The 24,973-nt window shown below is 34.0% G+C and overlaps 3 protein-coding genes across 3 annotated transcripts; 2 read left to right on the forward strand and 1 right to left on the reverse strand.

Moving 5' to 3' along the window:
- Positions 1–1,532: 1,532 nt before the first annotated feature.
- Sting (transmembrane protein sting) lies at positions 1,533–21,628 on the reverse strand. The gene is made up of 8 exons (XM_023158644.2): positions 20,981–21,628; positions 20,809–20,920; positions 19,449–19,490; positions 19,104–19,396; positions 5,564–5,842; positions 4,598–4,766; positions 3,974–4,084; positions 1,533–3,652 (listed from the first exon to the last, which is right to left on the reverse strand). The coding sequence occupies exons 1-8, from the start codon at positions 20,996–20,998 to the stop codon at positions 3,561–3,563; spliced, it is 1,116 nt and encodes a 371-aa protein (XP_023014412.2). The 5' UTR covers positions 20,999–21,628; the 3' UTR covers positions 1,533–3,560.
- LOC111504147 (nuclear cap-binding protein subunit 1-like) lies at positions 9,413–24,026 on the forward strand. The gene is given in 5 exon segments (XM_074171527.1): positions 9,413–10,622; positions 10,624–14,016; positions 14,249–14,399; positions 22,730–23,383; positions 23,437–24,026. Coding segments are annotated over 2 exon segments (2,124 nt in total). The 5' UTR covers positions 9,413–10,220; the 3' UTR covers positions 12,346–14,016; positions 14,249–14,399; positions 22,730–23,383; positions 23,437–24,026.
- LOC111504145 (nuclear cap-binding protein subunit 1-like) lies at positions 14,411–18,040 on the forward strand. The gene has a single exon (XM_023158643.2). It carries the CDS (start codon positions 15,254–15,256, stop codon positions 17,624–17,626), a length of 2,373 nt encoding a protein of 790 aa, XP_023014411.2. The 5' UTR covers positions 14,411–15,253; the 3' UTR covers positions 17,627–18,040.
- Positions 24,027–24,973: the final 947 nt, after the last annotated feature.

Below are 24,973 nucleotides of genomic sequence, written 5' to 3' on the forward strand. Positions count from 1 at the left end.
CCTAAAGGAGCATTATTCAGAAATAGTTCCATTTTTTATTACAAGCTCATTTTTTTTAACTTGCAATATTTGTTTGTGTGTATGTTAATTCGAGTCAAATATTGCAATTCAATTTTGATAAAGCAGTTATTCTTAGCCGATTGACCTGAAATTTTGTATATACATCAAGTTTGGATGACAAAATGCATGATTAGCTGCGTGTGGCGTTATTTTATATTCAATATATCGGAGAGCCCAAAATGGTGGATTAGTAGTTTTATGAGTAAAAATGATATGGGTGTGCTGAAAGGAATGAAAAATTAACATAACGTTAATCTAATTTGATAGACCGCCCAAGATGGTGGATCGGTTATATGGCTTATCAAATTAAAAGGGTCTGCTGAAAAGTATAGCAAAAATAATGACGTCACCATAAATCCAAGATGCCTGTTGTTATTTTTTATGCGCTCCAATGATGAAAGGGTTTGCTGAAAAATCATACCAAAAATATAATGATGGCACTCTAATCTCTTACCGTTAACTGCTAAAGACTACATGTTTTTATGCATTTCTTGATGTGGATGAAAGAGTTTAAGTGGAATAATCCTCAGAAATCTGAGACAGGTAGAAAGACAATTTGAACTCTACTTGACCTTGAGTTTAAATAATTTTCCTCAAACGCTAGCGCCACACGTGGTGGTCTTTCGAACATTCAGACAAACAATTAGAAACGTTCATCTACTATATAAAAATTGATGTTTGTTGGTTGATTGGTAAGAGATAAACTTTTACATCGCTCAACCGATCGTGATGAAACTTGACATGCATAAGTAATTTTTCATAGAGAAGATTTTTAGGCTATAAATTTTTCTGTGACTCGCCACTAGATGGCACTGTAGAAGACTTTTTTGAAAGCACTGTCCGAGAATACTTGCACTGTTCTATAACGCCGTGCAGGCCTAACCTAAGTTCGTTGATTCTGATAACAGCGATAAAGCGACATAGTACTAGTTCGAAATAAAAATCAACTTCAGTCATATTATTCACAAATTTCAACCTTATGATCAACAATAATAATAATATAAAGTCCTAGAATACAGTGGAATTACAATTTTGAAGACAGAAACCCCTTTCCTTGAAAAATTGGAGGGGAGTAACGATCGATTTGTCCACTGGAGGTAAAAACTCGGCATTTTCAATTTTGTATTATGAAGCAATTACATTACACATAATTAATGTTTTTTAAAGATACATAGAAAAAATAAAATTTCATGGCAGCAAGTAGTTTTGATAGTTATACAGTTAAAATAAATGGCCTAGATACATTGTATCTGTATCTAGGTCAATCAAATGGATTAGGTTGTCTGGTTATTAAAATTTAATGGGGCATTCAGAACAAGAAATTTTAATCTTTCGTCAACATTGTTTTCTACCTTTGTCACGTTTCAAAATGAATACTCCAACTTGATGAAGATGTCTATGCGACTTCTTGCTGGAACTAGATCTATGTACCAATATATTTTGGAGTTATGATAAAAGTGAAAAAAAATACATTGACATTTATTTCATACTTTATTTTGTTTCAAATACATATTTTTTGTTATAAAAATACAATTGTATTTATTATCAAAATATGTCTCGGTGAATCGTTAAAGCACAAATACATCAGAACAATGAAATACTTTTTCTTCAATATACATTCTTCAATAGCTTTCTAAAAAAAATATATAAGTAAAACCAATTTGATATCTCACGAGATAAGGACGGTTATAATCAACACTTACAAATATATCTCGAATAAGAAAATTACGTCATGGTTGCTATCCTCATCTCAAACGAAAACAAAAGTTCACTGGAAGCAGTTATCATCAGTAAGCGTATAGTTCTTCAGTGCGAACATTTTTATTGGGCTTTTACATTTTACTCCTCCGACGAATTGAAAGAAGAGTAATTATTGATCTTATTTTGTTACAAAAGAATATTATGAAATATATGTGATGAAGAATTTTATTTTTCTTTGGTCAAGCCGAATAAATATGTTTACAAAAAAAAATTCTGTCTCTAAAAATACAAACAAGTACGTAAAAAACGTTAGTGCGTTGAAGAACAAATAATACAGTCAACCACAACGTTCATTACAGACATCTTGACAATAACTACTTAAAAAAAACAGTTTCTCACAGTTAGGCTCATAAAAAAACTGAGTTATAATACTTTCTGTATATCAGAGAATACCATTAGGTCATTATTGGGCGATTCAACTGGAATTTCGATAAGTATTAGGTCTTCCTCTGAAAAACTTGCCTATTTGGAAATCCTACTTGTTGCCATACAAAATAAACCGCAGCATATACTATAATTTTTATTTTTGAAACGGTTAACTGTATTACTACCTATGTGGCTTTGCTTTGGGTTTATAACAGTTTACAGAAAACCTGCTTTCATTGGAGATGTTATTTTGTTAACCATACATAAAAAAGTTGTCAAACTGAACAATTCCACAAGGACTCAACAAAACTCAATAACACAAAATATAAACTTAAAATTAACTAAACTTTTGAAAATAAAATGCACAATAATTCTGGATATCTTTCATATAAGTGTATAACTATAAAAAAAAATGTTCACTCCCTTATAACGTATATCACTGAAAAATAATATGATACTGTTTTCAGCATTAGATCTATTTTACATTTTCTGTTTAAAATAATGTCCGATTTTGTAAATTTGCAAGTGGAAATCTAACATTAAAGTGTGTTTTTTTTAAATATATAGTATTGTTTCGTTACTATGCTTGAATATGAAAGTCTTACAAATGTATTCAAGAGCTCCTCGAACACATTTCTAACTAATTCTAACTAATATTTGGTCTGTATGATTTGGTATCACAAAAAAGAACCATATAGATCGTAAAAGAAGGCATTCGTCCTTTTACAAAAAAATTTCCAGTCAAAAGCAATGTTTTATGCATGACTTGTAATTGTGCGTATATATATATATATATATATATATATATATATATATATATATATATATATGCTTTTTCTTATAAATTTATATCATGTATATAAAAAAATCTCACTGTCACAAAAATCTAATTAATAATATAAAACAAATAAAATTTAAAAAACAAGTATATATTCTTCTAAAAATACTTTTTTTTTTTTTTTTTTTAGGAGAACAACAAAAAAACTCGAATTGATACTTAGATATTAACACGCAATTGACAAAAAATATTTGCTGTTCTGAATGTAATCAAAGTCTCTCAAAATCTCTGAATCTCCTAAAGATCTCTATTTTTCTTAACCATTTTGTGAGCCCTAAATGTCGAATAACATTTTGGTCTCCAATTGATGGTCACTCAGTACACTGAAAAACTCTATAATAGTTATGGCACAGAACTCATTTTAATTTAACAATAAAGTTTTTCTGAATACTCTCACATTGAAAAATAAAATATATTTCCTTCAATAAAAGTAACATTTCCCTTAAATAAAATGAAATAAAATAAACAGTTTCGTCTTCACATGTAAAAAAAGGCTGATTATTAATAAAAACGAATATGAATGTATATGAGTGAATCACTCAGTTTTGTCTTTAATTTTCTTCAACCTGGTAAGGATAATTTTCCCAACATCATAGTAACACGTTTTTCCATCTTCTTGGTATGAATCTAAAATATAAAAAACATTGTACTTCCATATTATACCAGTCTTGCACTTTGTGGAAGGTAGTCACGATATTTAATAAGCAGTTCCTACATTTTTTGGGTCCTTTCTTTATGCATCGATTGATGAAAAAAAAAAGTATATGCTGTCTGTTCAAAAAATAAGGTGAATTTTCATCTTTCTCAATTGAAGAAAATAGTGAGCAAAACCTTGATTTTTGATTAAATTTGCCGTGCTTTTTTTTCCGAACAGTCCACATATATAACATTAATTTCAAAACACTCATCAAATTTTTGAATATCTCTTAGATGAACAAAAAATCTTACCTTCATAATAAATCAACTCGCAAAATTCGTTCAACCCAGTTCTTTCAAGCACTTTTTTCAAAGTTAGATAAAACTGCAGAATGATATCATTTTTATGTTTCTCGTAATAAGCTAAAACAAAAACATAGACTGAAGTATTGAAATTATATTTTCAATAGTTTCTCAATTCAAGTATAAAACACATGTATTTGATTATATACACAATGTATTTGATATACAACACAATCCACTTGTTCTGGACCATAAATTTGTTTTATTCAGTACTATTTTTCATTTCGCTAATGAAAGTAACTGTCTGACATTACAATTGTGATTAATGTGGAAGAAGAAAAATTTAAAGATTTGAAAAATGTCACGATGTCAATTCAAAAGAATCACACGCAGCTGGCAAAAGAATCACACGCAGCTGAAGCCATTACTGGAAAAAAATAAGAAGAAGAAGAAAAGAATCGCTTTGTATTGAAAGTGAGCATTTGCGTGCTCTGTAAAAATGTATTTGACATTCTATTTTATACTACTTTAACATAGTTCAAAAACGTTTGTTGACAAGAACTTTTTCTTGGGATAATAAACGTATTATCTCTCTCTCTCTCCCTGTAGTACAGAAAGAAACAGTTTCCTTACCTGAATGCTGTCCGGATGCATAAAAAACGTCCTTGAAAGTTTTGAGCGGTGTTGCATATTCTGCAGCCACATATTTCTTTCTTTTATAGTCAGTTATGATTTTGTAGACTGCATTTTTGTATACTCTGTTTTGCACACCAGCAACCGTAATCACCTTTTCACGAAGTGACTGAAATTTAAAATGAAAGTTATTTCCAACATACCTGTGGGGAATAATTGAGTGAAATTTCCATGTCATCTCTTGTAAATGAATTGTATTTCCCTATGAAATAGTGTGGTGCTGAAACTATTATCAATACACGCCACTGCCAGTTATCGAACCGCATATGTTTCAAATATCCCGGAAGAGTGTATTTCCTATAATTCAACATCCATCAATTATTTTGTTCATACAGCTGTGTTGTATACACCAGTAATTTGAGATGTCTCCATAAAAATAAATCTAAACTACTTAGGTCTGGTGACCGAGATGGCCACCATCAAATGAAGAAATACATGTAAAGTGAGTTCCAATTATATCAAGGAGATTATGTATAGCGCCATCTGCCCGCGAATAGATCAAGCAATAATGTCAATATATCAAGGTTACGTAGAATGCCATCTGCCCGCGTATAGATCAAGCAAGGAGAGTTACAGCAAACAAACATACATACAGGTGAAGTTATTAAAAGCGTATTGAAAAAATGTCGAGCTGACAACTTGCAGAATTGTATTTGACACACATGTTATGCAGAGGTGAACGTTTCACAATATTTGTACGTGGTGTTGGCTAATCAGTAAACCGAGAATTCATATGAATAAACATATTTGATGAAAGTAATATTCTTATTCTTCGAATTTATTTCTTGAACAGCCACGTACATAAGTGTACTGTATATGTTCATATTCTGGAGTTTAGAAATGTTGTTATATCTTATTCTACTGGCATTCCTGAAAGAAGAAATTAAAATCATTATTATTACTTACACTGCTTTCATCTATCGAAGGTGAATATTGGTTTTTCAAGCTGACGAAGCAGGTTAACGATTTCGGAATCAAAATGAATAGTTTGTATACGTTGTCGAATTTAATGCCATTTGTATCTTCATAATCCTGCATGAGTTCTTTCAAATTCTTTTCTTCAGTACCCGTCTTTGGCAAGATCAGCTTCAAGTATCCGTAAAAGAACGAATAAGCCATTCCAGATCCATAATCCAGGCCATTATCCTCAGCCAACCATAAAGAATCATTTAGAGGGCAACTATTCTACAAAATAGAATATTCGAGTTCATAACAGCAATATTTTGAAATTATCAGTGTCAACTCTACTCGAGAGCTGGGCCATATATTTTGTTAGACAATATTCTGTTGTGGACATGAGGAAAAATCAAGTATAAGCTGAAATACGAAACTATTCTCATTGTCGTAAGTGAGAACTTATCAATTGAAACAGTATTGAGGTCAAACTCTATAGAAAATCTCAGATTCAAGTTGCTTCACGGATTTATAATAATAAAAACAATAATCGCCTTCATTTCTCCCATAAATTGTACACTTCATATCTGTGACCATAAGCTAATAAACAGGAGAATAGTGCAGACCTAATTTTTTTTTTTGAGATAAGACCTCAACTGAAATGTACTTCCACTCAACCCCAAAACTGCTGCCCTAACTTTATTAACCTTATTCTTCCATTAATGAATGTTTCAAGTTTATAAAGAAATAAGGCTTAATATTAAATACTGTTTATTTCAATTTGATAAGTACTGAATGATTTACCCTTTTTTTCATTCTTTTTCTTTCTGTCATTGATTAAAAAACCAGACACGACCTCATCAGAATCAGAGATAAAGCCATTCGTTTGTTTCACGTCGTTTTGTGTTAGGGAAATTTGGTTGTTTTTTTGAATACGAATCTAATTTGTCTGATGGTTTTTAAAACAGTAATATTATCAACACGAAGAAACTGCTTTTTGGTGAGTAGTTTAATTAAGAACTCATTATTTCTTGTGAAATTGAAACGATAATAATCGTATAAGTTTTGTGGAAGTTCATTATTACAGAGCCCTGAAGAATTCAATTCGATTCGAAACGTCTGCAAGAAAACAATTGTTTTTTAAAGACAAAACTGATCCTGTACCCAACCAATCTTTCTTTAAAGAAATTAAGACTGACCAAGAATATAATCGTATTTCTTGTATTCTAATTTGAATTTTTTTAACGAAAGATTCAAGTTCCAGAGGTAAAGACTTTTAGATGGTGCATATTTGAATCGACAACGTTCGAAAAATTCGAAATTCGATTTTATGATGCAAATAGGAGGGTTTCTTTGTAGTTATAATTTTGTGAAACAAACAAGCAGCGTGAAAAAGTCTTCTTTTCCCCATATTCAACCGCCCAGCAGTAGTTAATTTGAAATTCTTTCGTGTCTACGAACACCATAGACGAGTCTCAGGCAAGAATTTTGAACTTTTTGTACTTTTAATACATAGTATAGCCGTAAAAGCAGTCGACAAAATTAAAAATAGGCAATACTAACGTCGTTAAAATATGGCAGGCTCCGTATATATTGTTTTCAGGGATAGATAAGAATTCTGAACAAGTTTATCAATGTCTTTCGAATCTTAAATTACAGTCTTTCACCACACCGAGGTTTTTTGTGTTTCTATAAGAACTAATTCGTCACTATCAATAGTAATTTTTGGACCAAATATGTTGTATGAAGTTGTGAAGATCTTCATCGATGAAATTCCAGGTCGTTACCTGTAAATAAATCTGTGTATCGTCGAGATAGCAGTAAGTAGTTCAATGTTCAAGAGATTTCAGAATTGTTGAGGTACGTAAAGGAAACAGGAGTGGTCCTAATATGGAGCCTTGTGGGACATCGGATCTAAGGTTTAGATTTGTTGAACTGACACACCTTTTGTTGCCGTCTAAGTGAATATGCCTCAATTAATTTAATTGCTGCTACTGATAAGCCTAAATAGTGCAGAATAGCAAAAATCAGTTGATTTTTGATAGTGTCAAATGCACGACTGAAGTCCAAGAATAACAACAGTGTACACATACCACGATCCCTTATGTTATGGACGATGTGAAGGTAATTATCGATATGAACTTTGCGTTGAACTTCAATTGCTTGTGTTTTGACAAAAGATTAATATATTTTGAGACATTTGTGAGCAGCCTAATAAAAATACACAGTCTTGACACCATCCAAATAAGCATTGCTTTGTTCTAAAGCACTACAAATATAGCATGATTCATTTTTTCACACGATTTATATTTGGTTCCAAGAAAGAGCAGTTCAATTGCAGTCACTATTGTGTTTTTATAAGTGATGAGTCAAGTTTTCACAATTCAAAAAAGAGCAGTGAGATTCATTACCAGAGCTAGAGTCCAAGATTCCTGTAAGCCCCTTTTTTCAATTCATCACATCTTAACAGTCTACTGCCTCTTTATTTTGGAAACAGTCTGCCTAATGAACAAAAATCACAAAGATAACATCTCGAACTCAACTCAAAGTTATGCCACTCGTCTAACATTCAATATTCCTCTTAAATTGAATTTTTTTAAAATTCGATTCTTTATAATAGCAAAGAATATTTTAGTCATATCCCCCTTTCAATCAGAAAGTTAACATGCTACAAACAGTTTCGAAAAAGAGTAAAAAAACTTCTGCTAGATAAAGCTTATTATAGTATTGAGGAATTTCTTTCAGATGAGTTTGCAACTTATAAAATTTGTTATCACAGACTTTTACTATAGATTTTTTGAAGTGTGCTTGAGCCATATTAATATCTTGTTTTAATTCTTGACCTTTATGTTGAATATTTCAGATTGTTTTAGTTCTTAAGCCTGCTTTGTCAACAAAACCTAAACTTTTATGACAATAAAGCGTTTCTGACTGACTATTTACCATTTACAAGAAAAAATTATTTTCAACTCTGAGCACCATAATTACAACACCCGATATTTTATTTATATCAATTGTTACAAAAAAAGAATCACAAAATTTGGTTTTTTCAAAGCTCTGAACATCCCCTTCAAAAATACTCCACTGACAATTGAGAAGAACACTTTTGAAAGCCGGTTTTCTCTCTACTCTCACAGGTTTACTAAGATTCACTTTAGGTTATCAAGTACCATGAATAAACTAACACCAACAAAAATCTTGGACAGTTCTCCGAAATAACGTCACCCATGTTCAACCAAGTAATGAAATTCTCAGTGGCACTACAGACAGGACAGTCACAATATCGATTTTGGAATGTGTTCACAGGTCAATGTTCCCCTTATCTGCAACCACAGGGGAATCCCCGGGGATAAAAACAAATTGGTGATTTGAGAAAAACAGATGTACTAGGTACTTTCATTTCATTCATTACAGATGTGAGAGTTGTTGAAGAGAGTGAAACTATAAATAGAGGTGAACTTAAACAAACACGAGGGTGAGTCAATGTTGAATAATGAATTTAGCATAAAACTTGATTATTTGATTAGAGATTTTATCATTTGATTCTATTGGGATTTTAACAAAGCCTCCAACATTCATATGCTACTTATTAATGTACTTTTGTTTGTGCAACAGCGGTCCATTTTTAATAATGAATAGAACTGTTCTAGAAGTGTTGTGATGCATCATTTGAAAACATTGATCATTATTCATTTTGGTTATTTCAGGCAGTTCTCAAAATCTGACCCTTCCAGGAATTGAATGAGTTACAATGAATTACGTGGGCGATTCTTTTACCATCTGGTACATAGAATCCCACAAAGACACAATATTGTTTGAATACTTATACAAGACTTGAATCAGTGTTGTTTGGAGGTCAGTATTTTGTGTCTCTGTTGAAATCGTGATTAGTAAATCAGAGTCCTACATTCAAAGTGTTCAAACTAACCATGACTAGTTAAAATATGTACGTTGTGACAATAATAATGTACCATAAGCTATTTTCAGCTCTCAAGCTCTCATCTTGACAAATAGGTACCAATATGTTGAAGTGAACAACATTAACTCAGATCTCGAAGAAATGAAGCATGTCGTTCCTCGGGGGGTCCGTTTTAGGCCTACTATTGTTCTTTACCTATGTAGTTTTATAAAATCAGTAAGATGTACTTTGTTTTCATACTGTACGGCTTCATTACGTTCTAGCGAAGACCTAACCAGCTCACAACTAATGATACATAAACATATAATTGGTTTGCTGCTGATAAGCTGACTCTGAATGAAAATAAAACTCAAAATATAACTATCTTCTAATCCGAATATCGAATTTTAGAATTCGTTATTGATAATAGATTGAGTTGGTCTGATCATATCAAAGCTATGACTAGCAAACTTTCCACTGTTTTGTTTGTTTTGAGTGGTCAACTTGATGGCACTCAAAAGTACCTACTGTTGATTATTATACTCAGGTATGTCATATACGTGTTCAGGTATATAAGTAAATACAGGTATTCAGGTATACAGATACTTAGGTACACTGGTATGTATATATAAATCCTATATGGTCCTTAATTATTTCACATCGTATTTGTGAGAGAGGAGTTATTGTTACTGGCAAGTGAATAGTGGTTGCAGCTATATTAAAACTTCAATTAAGTTTTCATATTTCAAAAATAATTGACTGAAAGTAGAAATGAGTCGTCGAAGGGCCCATGATGATGATGATGGATATGATCGAGCATATAGAAAAAGGCGAAGGGTATCAGAGAATCAAGAAATTGAAGATAGTCTGGAATTTCTTATACTAAGAGTTGGAGAAAAAAGTACGTCTTCCATAGAAAGTAACTTGGAACGGCTAGCTAGTGTTCTTGAGGCTGACCTTTCCACATTCCGTGCAAAAATTTTAAGGATCATCACCGATTGTGCTATCAAAATGCCAGAAAAATGTACAATTTATACTACACTTGTTGGTTTGTTGAATGCAAAGAATTTCAATTTCGGAGGTGAATTTGTAGGATACATGGCCAAGACTTTCAAAGAAGCTCTGAAAAATTGTAAGTGGGATCCAGCTAGATATGCCCTAAGGTTTTTGGCAGATTTGGGCAGTTGACACTCCTCATCCACAGGAAGAGTATCTTGATTCCCTTTGGGCTCAGGTACGAAAGTTGCGACAGGACAACTGGGCTGAAAAGCATATATCCCGGCCCTACTTAGCTTTCGATTCTATTTTGTGTGAAGCTCTACAGCATACTTTGCCTTCCATTTTACCTCCACCTCACCGTGATAGCTACCAATATCCGATGCCATGGGTAGTGTTCAGACTTTTCGACTACACAGATTGTCCAGAGGGTCCCACACTGCCAGGAGCCCATTCAATTGAAAGATTTCTCATCGAAGAACACTTACATTCTATTATAGATAATCATCATCTAGAGAGGAAGCACTGTGCAGCTCGTCTTCTGAATTTTCCTTACAAGTTGAAAATACCTTTGGAATACTGTATTGTGGAAGTGATTTTTGCAGAACTCTTACACATGCCAACACCGAGATACATTGAAATTTCGTATGGAGCAATTTTCATCGAGTTATGTAAACTACAGCCTTCGACAATGCCTCAAGTCTTAGCACAAGCGACTGAAATGCTGTTTATGAGAATCGATACAATGAACGTGTCTTGCTTTGATAGACTCGTCAATTGGTTTTCCTATCATTTAAGTAATTTCCAGTTCAGATGGTCATGGGAGGATTGGGATTCGTGTTTGCATCTGGATGAGGATCATCCACAACCAAAATTCATCAGAGAAGCAATGCTCAAATGTATGAGATTGTCATATTACCAGCGAGTAAGAGAAATTTTACCAAAAGGATTCTCAAAGTTCATACCTGAAAGAGCCGAGCCAGACTACAAGTACGCTCACGAAGGAGCTGCAAGTTTACCTGGTACTTCAGCCGCCCTTCAATTGGTCGTCTCCATTCGACAGAAGTGTACTCCCGAAGAAGTGCTCGCCGTTCTCGAAGACCTTCCCAACCCACGATCTGAGGAAGAGGGCGGCGGTCGTTTTAATCCGCTGAAAATCGACGTCTTCGTTCAAACTCTACTGAACCTAGGTTCAAAGAGTTTTTCACATAGTTTCGCGGCAATGTCAAAGTTTCACTACGTGTTTAGAATATTAGCAGAATCGGAGGAGGCCCAAATTTGTATTTTGAGGAATGTTTTCGAATTGTGGCACAACCACCAGCAGATGATGACCGTCTTAATTGATAAGATGTTGAAGACGCAAATAGTGGGGTGTTCAGCGGTGGCAAATTGGATCTTCTCCAAAGAGATGAGTGTTGAATTCGCCAAAATGTATGTGTGGGAAATTCTACATTTGACGATAAAGAAAATGAACACACATGTTATTAAATTAGGCGATGAGTTGGCTGAATCTAGGGAAAAATTAGCTAGAGCGGAATCTAGATATAGCGATTCTGATGAATCAAAAAAGAAACGAGGCGATACAGGGAAACCTACCGAGGAAATGGTAGAGAGGATGGAAGAAAAGTTAGAAGCGGCTCAGGCTGATCAGAAAAAATTATTTCTCATAATATTTCAGAGATTTATTATGATTTTATCTGAACATTTGGTCCGTTGTGACACTGACGGGAAAGATTACAGCACACACTGGTACACCTGGACAATTGGTAGACTGCAACAAATGTTTTTAGCACACCATGAGCAAGTTCAAAAATACAGTTCAACGCTGGAGGCATTGCTGTTCACACAGGATCACCGTATTTTCGAAGTATTCCAACAATTTGTATCTTTGAGAGCCTAATTATTTATTTTCTTACGCTAGGTAAATAGTGTAGCAGTGTTTTGTATGAAAATGTTTTTATTTAATAGACGTCTATATGAAAGTTTGAATGTTGTTATTTTGGTATTCTGATTTGGGGTCATTCAGGTAACTCCATCAGTGGTTGTAGGTGCCAGAAAAAGGCCATGAGTATAATAGCCAAAGCAGGCTACAAAGAGCACTATAGTCCTTTCTTCATTTAACTTGGCATTATGCCACTTCCTACATTATACAGGGCTATTCAAATTCGTTTCTGTACATGGGATCTCGTTAACAATTCGTGTCGGTTAAATTGTGGCAAAGTTGCGTATTTTAGAAACCTATTCAATGATGTAGAAGACTCGAATATGTTTCTTTTGGTTCTGGAGATATACAGGAAAAACAAAAAATTCCAAATTATTTTTTTGCCTATATCTTCTTTATTCACAGACATATTGAAAATCTGTCCACATTTTGCTAGTGACACTTGATGTACGCTATCAGAATGTGTCCATGAATTTTTTATACAGGGAGTGATTTTGCTAGTGACACTTGATGTAAGCTATCAGAATATGTCCATGAATTTTTTATACAGGGTGTCATCTGACTTGGGCCCTATCTTTGAATTTTTAAATACGGACCTGTATTTTTTGTAATTAATGGCGCAATACATGTTGAAATTGGAGTCCTTCCATTTCGAGACATTTTCGAACTCGGTTTTTCAAATTATTTATTGCCCTCAACACACTTATTTGCTGTATTGTTGCGAAATCATTCAAAATCCTCAATCTTGAGTCTTGCACATTTTCTATCTCTCTGGAACGTGTTCACAGGACAATGTTCCCCTTATCTGCAACCACGGGAATTTATTTGACACTTTGGTACATTGAGTATGTGCTAAGTCACAAAAATAAAACTACAGAAGTTGAACAATACAAAAACAATAAAAATGGTTCACGTCCACAAACTTTCACAACATAGAGGTATTATATAAAAAATCGGAGAAGCTCTAGCAAATACTCTCAAAATGTCATGAAAAAGTGTCGTGCAAGAATTCCTCAAGACTGTAGTAACACTTCTGTAAGAGAAGTTTCTTCACCTCAATTTTAAAAAGTTTTTCTGACTAAATTTTCCTAATAGATGCCGGCAAGTTATTATAACAGTTTGTTGTATTAAATAGTGGGGAGCATCTAAAGTGAGCCGTTTTGTGTGAGGGGGTTCTTAACAGTTTCCCATGACGGGTGTCTCTACCATGTATATCCGCATTTGTGACAAATTCAGTTATATTGTTACGGGCAAAAGTGACACACTTCAAGATAAATAAAGAAGGTGCCGTCAATAGGCCCTCTCTTAAGACAATTGGTCTACAACTATCTTGAAAATCTATATTAAAAATTGGTCTCAGCAATCTTTTCTGAGCAACAAAAACTCGTGGAAATTCCCTTGCACATCCCCAAGAAATGATATTAAAGCTGATGTGAGAATAAGCCATAGAAAAATAGACATTCATCAATCCAAAATTATCTAGAGTGTTTTTCAATTATCCCCGGGGATAAAGACAAATTGGTGATGTGAGAAAAACAGACGTACTACTTTCATTTCATTCATTACAGATGTGAGAGTTGTTGAAGAGAGTGAAACTATAAATAGAGGTGAACTTAAACAAAAACGAGGGTGGGTCAATGTTGAATAATGGATTTAGCATAAAACTTGATTATTTGATTAGAGATTTTATCTTTTGATTCTATTGTGATTTTAACAAAGCCTCCAACATTCATATGCTACTTATTAATGTACTTTTGTTTGTGCAACAGCAGTCCATTTTTAATAATGAATAGAACTGTTCTAGAAGTGTTGTGATGCATCATTTGAAAACATTGATCATTATCCATTTTGGTTATTTCAGGCAGTTCTCAAAATCTGACCACCCTTCCAGGAATTGAATGAGTTACAATAAATTACGTGGACGACTCTTTTATCATCTGGCACATAGAATCCCACAAAGACACAATATTGTTTGAATACTTGTACAAGACTTGAATCAGTGTTGTTTGGAGGTCAGTATTTTGTGTCTCTGTTGAAATCGTAATTAGTAAATCAGAGTCCTACATTCAAAGTGTTCAAACAATAATAATAAGTGTGACAATAATAATGTACCACAAGCTATTTTCATTGAAAAAATTAGTTACTATGGTATCTGGGACACAGCTCTCAAGCTCTCATCTTGACAAATAGGTACCAATATGTTGAAGTGAACAACATAAACTCAGATCTCGAAGAAATGAAGCATGTCGTTCCTCGGGGGTCCGTTTTAGGCCCACTATTGTTCTTTACCTATGCAGTTTTATAAAACCAGTAAGATGTACTTTGTTTTCATATTGTACGGCTTCATTACGTTCTAGCAAAGACCTAACCAGCTTACAACTAATGATACATAAACATATAATTGGTTTGCTGCCGATAATCTGACTCTGACTGAAAATAAAACTCAAAATATAACTGTATCTTCTAATCCCAATACACAGAAGTAGAGAAATATGAATTTTTTTAGAATACGTTATTGATAATAGATTGAGTTGGTCTGATCATATTAAAGCTATGACTAGCAAACTTTCTACTGTTTTATTTGTTCTGAGTGGTCAACTTGATGGCACTCAAAAGTACCTACTGTTGATTATTATACTCAGGTATGTCATATACGTATTCAGGTATATAAGTAAATACAGGTATTCAGGTATACAGGTACTTAGGTACTCTGGTATGTATATATAAATCCTACATGGTCCTTAATTATTTCACATCGTATTTGTGAGAGAGGAGTTATTGTTACTGGCAAGTGAATAGTGGTTGCAGCTATATTAAAACTTCAATTAAGTTTTCATATTTCAAAAATAATCGACTGAAAGTAGAAATGAGTCGTCGAAGGGCCCATGATGATGATGATGGATATGATCGAGCATATAGAAAAAGGCGAAGGGTATCAGAGAATCAAGAAATTGAAGATAGTCTGGAATTTCTTATACTAAGAGTTGGAGAAAAAAGTACGTCTTCCATAGAAAGTAACTTGGAACGGCTAGCTAGTGTTCTTGAGGCTGACCTTTCCACATTCCGTGCAAAAATTTTAAGGATCATCACCGATTGTGCTATCAAAATGCCAGAAAAATGTACAATTTATACTACACTTGTTGGTTTGTTGAATGCAAAGAATTTCAACTTCGGAGGTGAATTTGTAGGATACATGGCCAAGACTTTCAAAGAAGCTCTAAAAAATTGTAAGTGGGATCCAGCTAGATATGCCCTAAGGTTTTTGGCAGATTTAGTGAACTGTCATGTTATATCGGCGATGTCTTTACTGCAGCTTCTGGATAATATGATAGATGCAGCAAACGAAGACAACGTTCCTCAAGTAAGAAGAGATTGGTATGTCTTTGCGATTCTGAGCACCTTGCCGTGGGTAGGAAGAGAATTATATGAGAAGAAAAAAAAATCCCTGGAACACCTTATGGTACGAATTGAAGTATTCCTCAATAAGCGAACGAAAAAACATCACGATGCCTTGAGGGTTTGGGCAGTTGACACTCCTCATCCACAGGAAGAGTATCTTGATTCCCTTTGGGCTCAGGTACGAAAGTTGCGACAGGACAACTGGGCTGAAAAGCATATATCCCGGCCCTACTTAGCTTTCGATTCTATTTTGTGTGAAGCTCTACAGCATACTTTGCCTTCCATTTTACCTCCACCTCACCGTGATAGCTACCAATATCCGATGCCATGGGTAGTGTTCAGACTTTTCGACTACACAGATTGTCCAGAGGGTCCCACACTGCCAGGAGCCCATTCAATTGAAAGATTTCTCATCGAAGAACACTTACATTCTATTATAGATAATCATCATCTAGAGAGGAAGCACTGTGCAGCTCGTCTTCTGAATTTTCCTTACAAGTTGAAAATACCTTTGGAATACTGTATTGTGGAAGTGATTTTTGCAGAACTCTTACACATGCCAACACCGAGATACATTGAAATTTCGTATGGAGCAATTTTCATCGAGTTATGTAAACTACAGCCTTCGACAATGCCTCAGGTCTTAGCACAAGCGACTGAAATGCTGTTTATGAGAATCGATACAATGAACGTGTCTTGCTTTGATAGACTCGTCAATTGGTTTTCCTATCATTTAAGTAATTTCCAGTTCAGATGGTCATGGGAGGATTGGGATTCGTGTTTGCATCTGGATGAGGATCATCCACAACCAAAATTCATCAGAGAAGCAATGCTCAAATGTATGAGATTGTCATATTACCAGCGAGTAAGAGAAATTTTACCAGAAGGATTCTCAAAGTTCATACCTGAAAGAGCCGAGCCAGACTACAAGTACGCTCACGAAGGAGCTGCAAGTTTACCTGGTACTTCAGCCGCCCTTCAATTGGTCGTCTCCATTCGACAGAAGTGTACTCCCGAAGAAGTACTCGCGGTTCTCGAAGACCTTCCCAACCCACGATCTGAGGAAGAGGGCGGCGGTCGTTTTAATCCGCTGAAAATCGACGTCTTCGTTCAAACTCTACTGAACCTAGGATCAAAGAGTTTTTCACATAGTTTCGCGGCAATGTCAAAGTTTCACTACGTGTTTAGAATATTAGCAGAATCGGAGGAGGCTCAGATTTGTATTTTGAGGAATGTTTTCGAATTGTGGCACAACCACCAGCAGATGATGACCGTCTTAATTGATAAGATGTTGAAGACGCAAATAGTGGGGTGTTCAGCGGTGGCGAATTGGATCTTCTCCAAAGAGATGAGTGTTGAGTTCGCCAAAATGTATGTGTGGGAAATTCTACATTTGACGATAAAGAAAATGAACACACATGTTATTAAATTAGGCGATGAGTTGGCTGAATCTAGGGAAAAATTAGCTAGAGCGGAATCTAGATATAGCGATTCTGATGAATCAAAAAAGAAACGCGGCGATACAGGGAAACCTACCGAGGAAATGGTAGAGAGGATGGAAGAAAAGTTAGAAGCGGCTCAGGCTGATCAGAAAAAATTATTTCTCATAATATTTCAGAGATTTATTATGATTTTATCTGAACATTTGGTCCGTTGTGACACTGACGGGAAAGATTACAGCACACACTGGTACACCTGGACAATTGGTAGACTGCAACAAATGTTTTTAGCACACCATGAGCAAGTTCAAAAATACAGTTCAACGCTGGAGGCATTGCTGTTCACACAGGATCACCGTATTTTCGAAGTATTCCAACAATTTGTATCTTTGAGAGCCTAATTATTTATTTTCTTACGCTAGGTAAATAGTGTAGCAGTGTTTTGTATGAAAATGTTTTTATTTAATAGACGTCTATATGAAAGTTTGAATGTTGTTATTTTGGTATTCTGATTTGGGGTCATTCAGGTAACTCCATCAGTGGTTGTAGGTGCCAGAAAAAGGCCTTGAGGATAATAGCCAAAGCAGGCTACAAAGAGCGGTGTAGTAGAATGGTACCTATCTGACAAATAGGTACCATTCAAAGGCCTCAATCTTGAGTCTTGCACATTTTCTATCTCTCTGCCAGCGTAAATCCTATTTTTCAATGTCCCCATAGAAAATAGTCCAAAATAGTAAGATCTGATGATCTTGCAACCCATTATATTGACCCAGTATTTGTCTCGAATGTCCCGAAATATAAAATTTAATTTAATTTCTCAGTACAGGTCCGTATTTGAAAATTCAAAGATGAGGGTGGCCCAAGTCAGATGACGCCCTGTATGAAAAATTCATGGACATATTCTGATAGCCCACATCAAGTGTCAATAGCAAAATGTGGACAGATTTTCAATATGTCTGTGAATAAAGAAGATATAGGCAAAAGAATTATTTGGGATTTTTTTTATTTTTCCTGTATATCTCCAGAACCAAAAGAGATATATTCGATTGTTTTACATCATTGAATAGGTCTCTAAAATACAGAACTTTGCCACAATTTAACCGACACTCTATCTCTTATCGTTTACGAGATCCCCATGTACAGAAACGAATTTGAACAGCCCTGTATATCTATAAAGTTTTAATAGAGATTCATGATAACGATGATGAGTTTCACAGATTTGCAGGTTTATTGAACCTACCCAGACATAAATTAACAATTAGAAGATAAATTCACTAAACTTACATTTGTATAATCTTCACTGGTCTCTGAAAGCACCAAGACTTGCAAAATTTAAAACTACTGTTGAAAAGTTACTTCTTAAACACTGTTTTGTTACTATTGAGGAATATATTGACATGGTAGGGTCTTCAACTTGTACCAAGGCTTATTAAATCCTTTTTTTATTGATTTTATTGGTGACTTGTCATAAATATACTATAACATGTACAATGGTCATATAAAGTACTCTACTCTGCTCTACGAGATAATATTGAGAACTTTCTTGAAAACGACCACAAAATAATAGATTTTACAAAAATACATTGACTCTCACTTTTGAATATCACGATTCATTTTTGATCAAGATATAAAATCCCCAAATTCTCCATTGAAAGATGATTGCTGGTGAATTTTTTTCAAACAGACCATAAAGTACCGGCTCTAACACTTGCACATTTATATTATTTAATGCACTGAATATATGAGGCAGTAAATTCACAAATCCTTTCAAAATGTGGTACTGATTGCTTCATTTCACAAAGTGGTTATGAATTTGAAATTCATAAAATTGACAAACCACAAATAAAAAATTTTAGAATATAAACCTTGTCCTCTTACCAATTGCAGAATTATTCCCATAAAATAAATATTTGGTACCAAAAATGGGATAACTCTCAACAATCCACTGTTATAAACTGACCAATCATGTGTGTTAAGATACCACACACAGTAAACCATAGAAGTCACAAAAGCAACGGCTGCTTTTACATTAAAATGCAATGCATCTATGACCATGCCGAATAGCCGTCCTTCGTAACGAGATGTCAAATGGTAGCACTCTTCACTCATCAGTATGATTCTATGAGTTAGTTCAAGGAACATTCGGAACAGGAGACCCGATGCATATAGACCTGAAAATAATGTGCTTTCCAAGACAGAAATTATTTTTATTTTCAAACTTACATAAAACTTCTGCTAACCCTCCTCCATTTATGAAGAAATCAACTGTAAAATAATAATGAATATATGTTCAATGAGTATAAATATATAATAGATCAGTTCAATGTAATGGATGGTTCTTGCACCAAACTTTTACTTTAAGTTGTACAAATAACATGTCATTACGTAGTGTCGTTGATGTCATGAGTAGATTCAACACATTCATGACACAAGGTCGTAATTTTTTTACTGAATTGAGTGCTTCATCTTGTATTGTTATCCAAATTGGTGCTGAAGAGGTAATAAGACACGTGTTAATTAATCCGAAACATCGATGTCCACCATTGAGGATGACAGTGTTCGAAGGAAGTGATATTTTACCTCTTTCATGACTAAATTGTGTAGCAATCCTGTGAATGATATCTGATTCAATTCCATAACGAATGTTTGGTATACAAACTGAATAGGAAAGTGTTTTTTTGTGAAATTCAATGTTTATATCGAAGTAGTTGTTTAAAGAAGACTCTTTCTTCCAGTTTGTGTCTGAAAGTTGTTTATTTGCGTGATCTACACATCTTTGTGGTGGTGTTCCACCCATAAATGGGTGCCTTCAATGTAAAAGTTTATTGTATTACGCTTCTATTAATTACTCTAAATGTAAATTGAAACACACTAAATAAAGCAAAGTTCAATTAGTTATGTTTACAACAAAATTGAACTGTAAATCATAAGATAAAGAAACAACACATTTTTATCAATTACAAAATAATCTCTCTTCAAGAATATTTATCCCTGTATGACTTGAATCAGGTGTCACCACCACCAGGAAGAAAATGTGTGTAATAATACAAGAAAAGCAACTGATACTGTTTTTCAAAAAAAATAAATCCATTCATAATGAGATATGAAAAATTAGCTGAAAAATAAAAATCCCTTGAAGGTGACTAACTGAAAATAATACGCCTAAAATGTTGTTTTCTGAAGAATCAAATTCACTTTTTTATTCTGTAATACTCTATAGAGCAGAATAAAATTATTCTTTGTGTGTATATCTCATTTTCGACTGACTGAGAACCACTAAAAACTTACAACTCGTAAACACAGACATTATGAGTAATATCTAGCTCCTACATGAATGTTGCAACTGAAAAATGAATTATGGAAATGCTAACTGCAACTTGTTGCAACTCAAGATTGGTACATTAATCCATCCTTACTTCTTTCGATACGAAAACTTTTTACAATTCATTAAATAGTTCATAGAAAAAATTATTCTCTGCAAGATTGTAAATTCTTTTAAATTCACAATTTGCAGACCAAACTTGCATCGTCAGCATAAAAAACAAATTTCAAATAAATGGTCTAATTCATATACAATACTTACGAATTAAAAGTAAAATAATAAGAAAAATAATTAGTTCCGTGGCCAACGGACCCCTTTTTTGTGGAATCGTTTTTGGAAAATAATATTTGTTATCTCGCTGAGTCACACATAACTGAAAGGAAATATAAAGCTTTGTATAATGTGTCTCTCGCCTTTATAAATGAGTACTCACCGACTTAAAGTGAACCATTTTCTGCGAATTATTTGAAATTGATTAATGTGTACCAAGATAATTTCAACTCAAATATTTCAACAGAGAAAACGAGAATTTTCTTGATAAACAATAACTCAGTTATCTAAAGTTCGTTTATCCGAAATGCAATATCGATTAGTGATATGCCTTACTAATAATGAACTGAAATGATAAGGAAGGCTGATTGATTTTTATAAATCAGAAAGATGAAAACGCTCAACACTCAGCAAAACTTCCTCAACTTGACCTTGACATAGAAAACTGATAACCAAAACATAAGCTAGAGTGGATGAATGAAGAACAAAACAAAGCGATAAGCCGGTAAGTACTTCCTATCTCTTTTCTCGGCTCTCACCAGTTTGTACCCACCACGAAATGCACAGGGCAGAACCCTTTTCGGAAAAGAAATAGTTTAGCTCCATTTACGAGGGTTTAACTTTTTATAACAAGGATAAAACAGTTTAGGATAATAGTCCTTACAGAATCAAGAATTACGAAAGATGAGAGTTTCACTAAATTAGACGTCAGTTTTGACAATTTTAGGAATTTTGCTGGTGGAATGGTGGATATGTGATTTTATCTCTCTTTATTTTGTATGGACGTGACGCATTAGGCCAATATGTATTTTTAAAACTACATTATTCGGAGGTATGAATAATACATAAAAAATTCTGGGTTATGAGTATCTTTTTCATGAACACAGAACACAGTTCAAAATGTTCTGTGTTCATCAGTACATGGACTGTTACCTAACTTTCATTGTCAAATGTTTATAACTTCATCACCCTAGATCTAGATCCTAGATCACTGAAACTATTGGCAACTACATCACAGGTATGATGTACTTGGATCACTTTCTTTGGAACACTCTATAGTCCTCACTTCTTTCGGAAATTGTATTGAGTAAGAATGACATTGATCTGATATTACATTAGAAATCCTTTTTATACATCATGTTTTAACATATGAATAGTAATATATAACATATAATAGAAAACTTGCTGTGTACACAGTGTCATAGGATGAAATGAGAGGGTGGTTAACGCAAAAAATTGGGATTATTCTAACATACAAGTTTTTACCATAACACAAAGCAAAAAAAATAGGTATCCCCACAGATTGAAAAAAAGTTATTCCCGAAGTCACGAAAAAACGAATAAAACGATGATATAAACTTTTCTGTACACAAATAAGAACAAAATGAGAAATGACCTTATTGAGTGATGTGACCCCATGGTTGCCAACTGACATTTGCTAAAAATTAAATAACCTATCTTTCTGACTTCCTTCTGCAATTTTGTTCTTGTATTTTGTCTTTGTAGCGTTTAGATGTGCTTATTTCTGCTGTTTTCCTGTTTTCGTATATTTACTCGTTTGTTTCTCCAAATCAATTATTCTTCAAAATGCAAAAAAATGAAATCGAATGTGTTTGTTTATTATTAAATAATTTCCTGCATCTTTCTGTGAAGGAAAATGGAGAAGGAACTCAGAAAGATAGGTTATTTATTTATTAGCAAATGTCAAATTGTCAAATGTCATTATTTTACCGCAGTTGGCAACCATAGGGTCGCATCACTTAATAAGGTCAATTGAACTAATCAGATGTTGCAAACAATACGATAGGGTCCGATACGTAATGCACAGAAAGATTTACAACAGTGATAAAGGTGTGAAAGTGAATGAACGTAGATACCAATATCTATTGACTCCGTCTTTTTTTTTTTTCAGTTGTCGAAGTTCAAGTCTTCCAGTTCACCCACCAAGAAGGCACGTGGATGCCATGTGCTATCGCGGAGCTTTTTTTCGTGTTGTGATCGTCCATCGAGGAAAGAAACCAATAAGCAAAACGTTTTAACAAATGTGAAGTGAGGGCTCTTCATTTACGTTGGTATCCAGGCCGGGGTAGTTCGGATAGCTACGTGAAGGAGGCCATATATGTGAAAAAACCGAAAAGTCTCCTGGAGAGGTGGCGAACTTTAAAATAATGAAGTTTTTTATGTACAAAAAATGTGAGAAAAAAAGGGTGGCAGCACTGCTTCGAGTAAAACTGCGTCACACTATTACTATTCTGTGCTGCTGCTGCGCTCCTCCACGAAAGCTCCTGTCAACTGGTGACAGTGTTGACAGGATGAACTTGACCAAATGTGCCCGAGAGGGAAGCAACGGAAATACAAAAAGAGAGAAACTTGTTCAAAGTAAACAAATACAGACGTGATTTACTGAACCTGAAATTTAAAGTCAATATTAGAAAAGTGTTTGATAATATGAACGATGTTGAAGCAAGGAGGGAGGCCCGAAGAAGAAAAATTCTTGAAAATGCCGAAAAACGTTTAATGAAAATAACTGGAGTTGAGAAAAAGAGAACAGTAGCGGAAGTGGATGGTGAATGTTCCCCTGTTTATATGTAAAAATATTTAAAAACATGTTTGTTTCAGGTATCATTACTACCTCTTTGGCAGACCAAAATGAGCCAAATCATTCCAGAAATGATAATTTCAGTAAATCATCTCTACATTCCAGCGATGGAAATTTTAGTGATGCAGCCAACAATGAGAATTTTGTAACAGCTTTCACAAATACAACAAAGAGTCAAAATGTTTCAAGTCCAGAAAATCTTCATCTAAACATGAACCGTCATATTAATTTATTGTTCTTGTCTGTTTTGTGGAGCTTTCTGTTGGTCTTTTGTGAAAATATTGGAATAGATATAGAGGCCTGGCACATCAATAAAATTTTTGTACCTCTTATAGTATTTGAAATAGTAGATTTTTATTTTTATGCTTCAGTTGATAGTGCGCCTAGTTTTCTTTCCTCAGTTGCTTTGTTAATAGGACTTAGGCGTACGACTTATTCAGTTCATATACAAGTATTCATACAGAATGTTTTGAAAATTGTGCAAGATGTTATGGTGTATTTTTTTGTATTTATTGTGTGCTATACTTTGATGAAAATTTGTTTATTGAGGACATAGATTTATATACGAAAGGAATTATTTGTTGGAAAAATAAATGAAATATGATCAGTGTGTTTGCCTCATCGATTTAACAGACATTTAATTTTTGTCAAAAATATGATGGAACTGACCGTTACTTTATGGAAATCCATTATAACATATTTAAAAAAACACACTTCAATGTGATATTCCCACTTGACAGTTAACATAAATCATGATCATAGTTTTCAGATAAAAATTAAGACCAAGTAACAATTATGAATGGTGGAAAGTTAATAGTGAATAACCAAATGCTACTTCTAGAAGTTTATGAATTTAGAGGATCTGCATTACTTTGGTTTGAGACGTACCTTTCTCATCGGCGGCAGAATGTTCTATTAGATGGAATTTCATCAGGAGAACGTTTCATTGGCAGTGGCGTCCCACAAGGTTCCGTTTTGGGACCGGTGTTGTTTCTCATTTATATCAATGACTTGGTCCATGTTTACATAAGTGGTAAATTCACATGTTTCACTGACGACACCATTATCTTCTGGCATAGCAATACCGTCTCAAATTTACTTGATCAAATCATCGTCAACATATGAAGGGTGAGAGTGGTGTGATTCCAATCTTTCATCATTCAACATCAACAAAACAAGATGTAACATAGGGGAAGTACACTTGAATAATGTAAAAATTGAAAATTTGGAGAAAAACAAATTTTAAGGGGTCTTCATTGATGAAAATCTAAAATTTGATTTCCATGTCGACTACTTATGTAAAAGACGCAGCAGGATGTCATGCAGTGAGAGTTGTTGCAAGAGAGTTAGACACTACTATCACAAGATCAGTTTATTTTGCACAAATTGAGTCCTATTTACGTTATGGAATTTGTTTCTGCGGAAATTGCGCACAATTTCGTTTCAATATGGTATTCTCTCTACAAAAAAGATCCATCAGATATTTATGCAAGGCTAACTACAGGGATTCATGCCGCCCATTATTTGTGAAGCAAAAAATTCTGACCTTGGTATGTC

This window comes from Leptinotarsa decemlineata, unplaced genomic scaffold (genome assembly GCF_025532065.1).
Source record: "Leptinotarsa decemlineata unplaced genomic scaffold, Ldec_3_MD MMD2_tig00000010_RagTag_RagTag, whole genome shotgun sequence".
NCBI lineage: Eukaryota > Metazoa > Arthropoda > Insecta > Coleoptera > Chrysomelidae > Leptinotarsa > Leptinotarsa decemlineata.

What these genes read in the sequence shown, in the direction of transcription:
- Sting (XM_023158644.2), bottom strand. An exon ending in TATTATTTTACTTTTAATTC is followed by an intron (nt 19,491 to 20,808) that starts GTAAGTATTGTA and finishes ATTATTTTACAG; the next exon opens with TTGATTTCTTCATAAATGGA. An exon ending in AGGGTTAGCAGAAGTTTTAT is followed by an intron (nt 19,397 to 19,448) that starts GTAAGTTTGAAA and finishes CATTATTTTCAG; the next exon opens with GTCTATATGCATCGGGTCTC.
- LOC111504145 (XM_023158643.2), top strand. Translation starts at nt 15,254, where the DNA reads ATGAGTCGTCGAAGGGCCCATGATGATGATGATGGATATGATCGAGCA.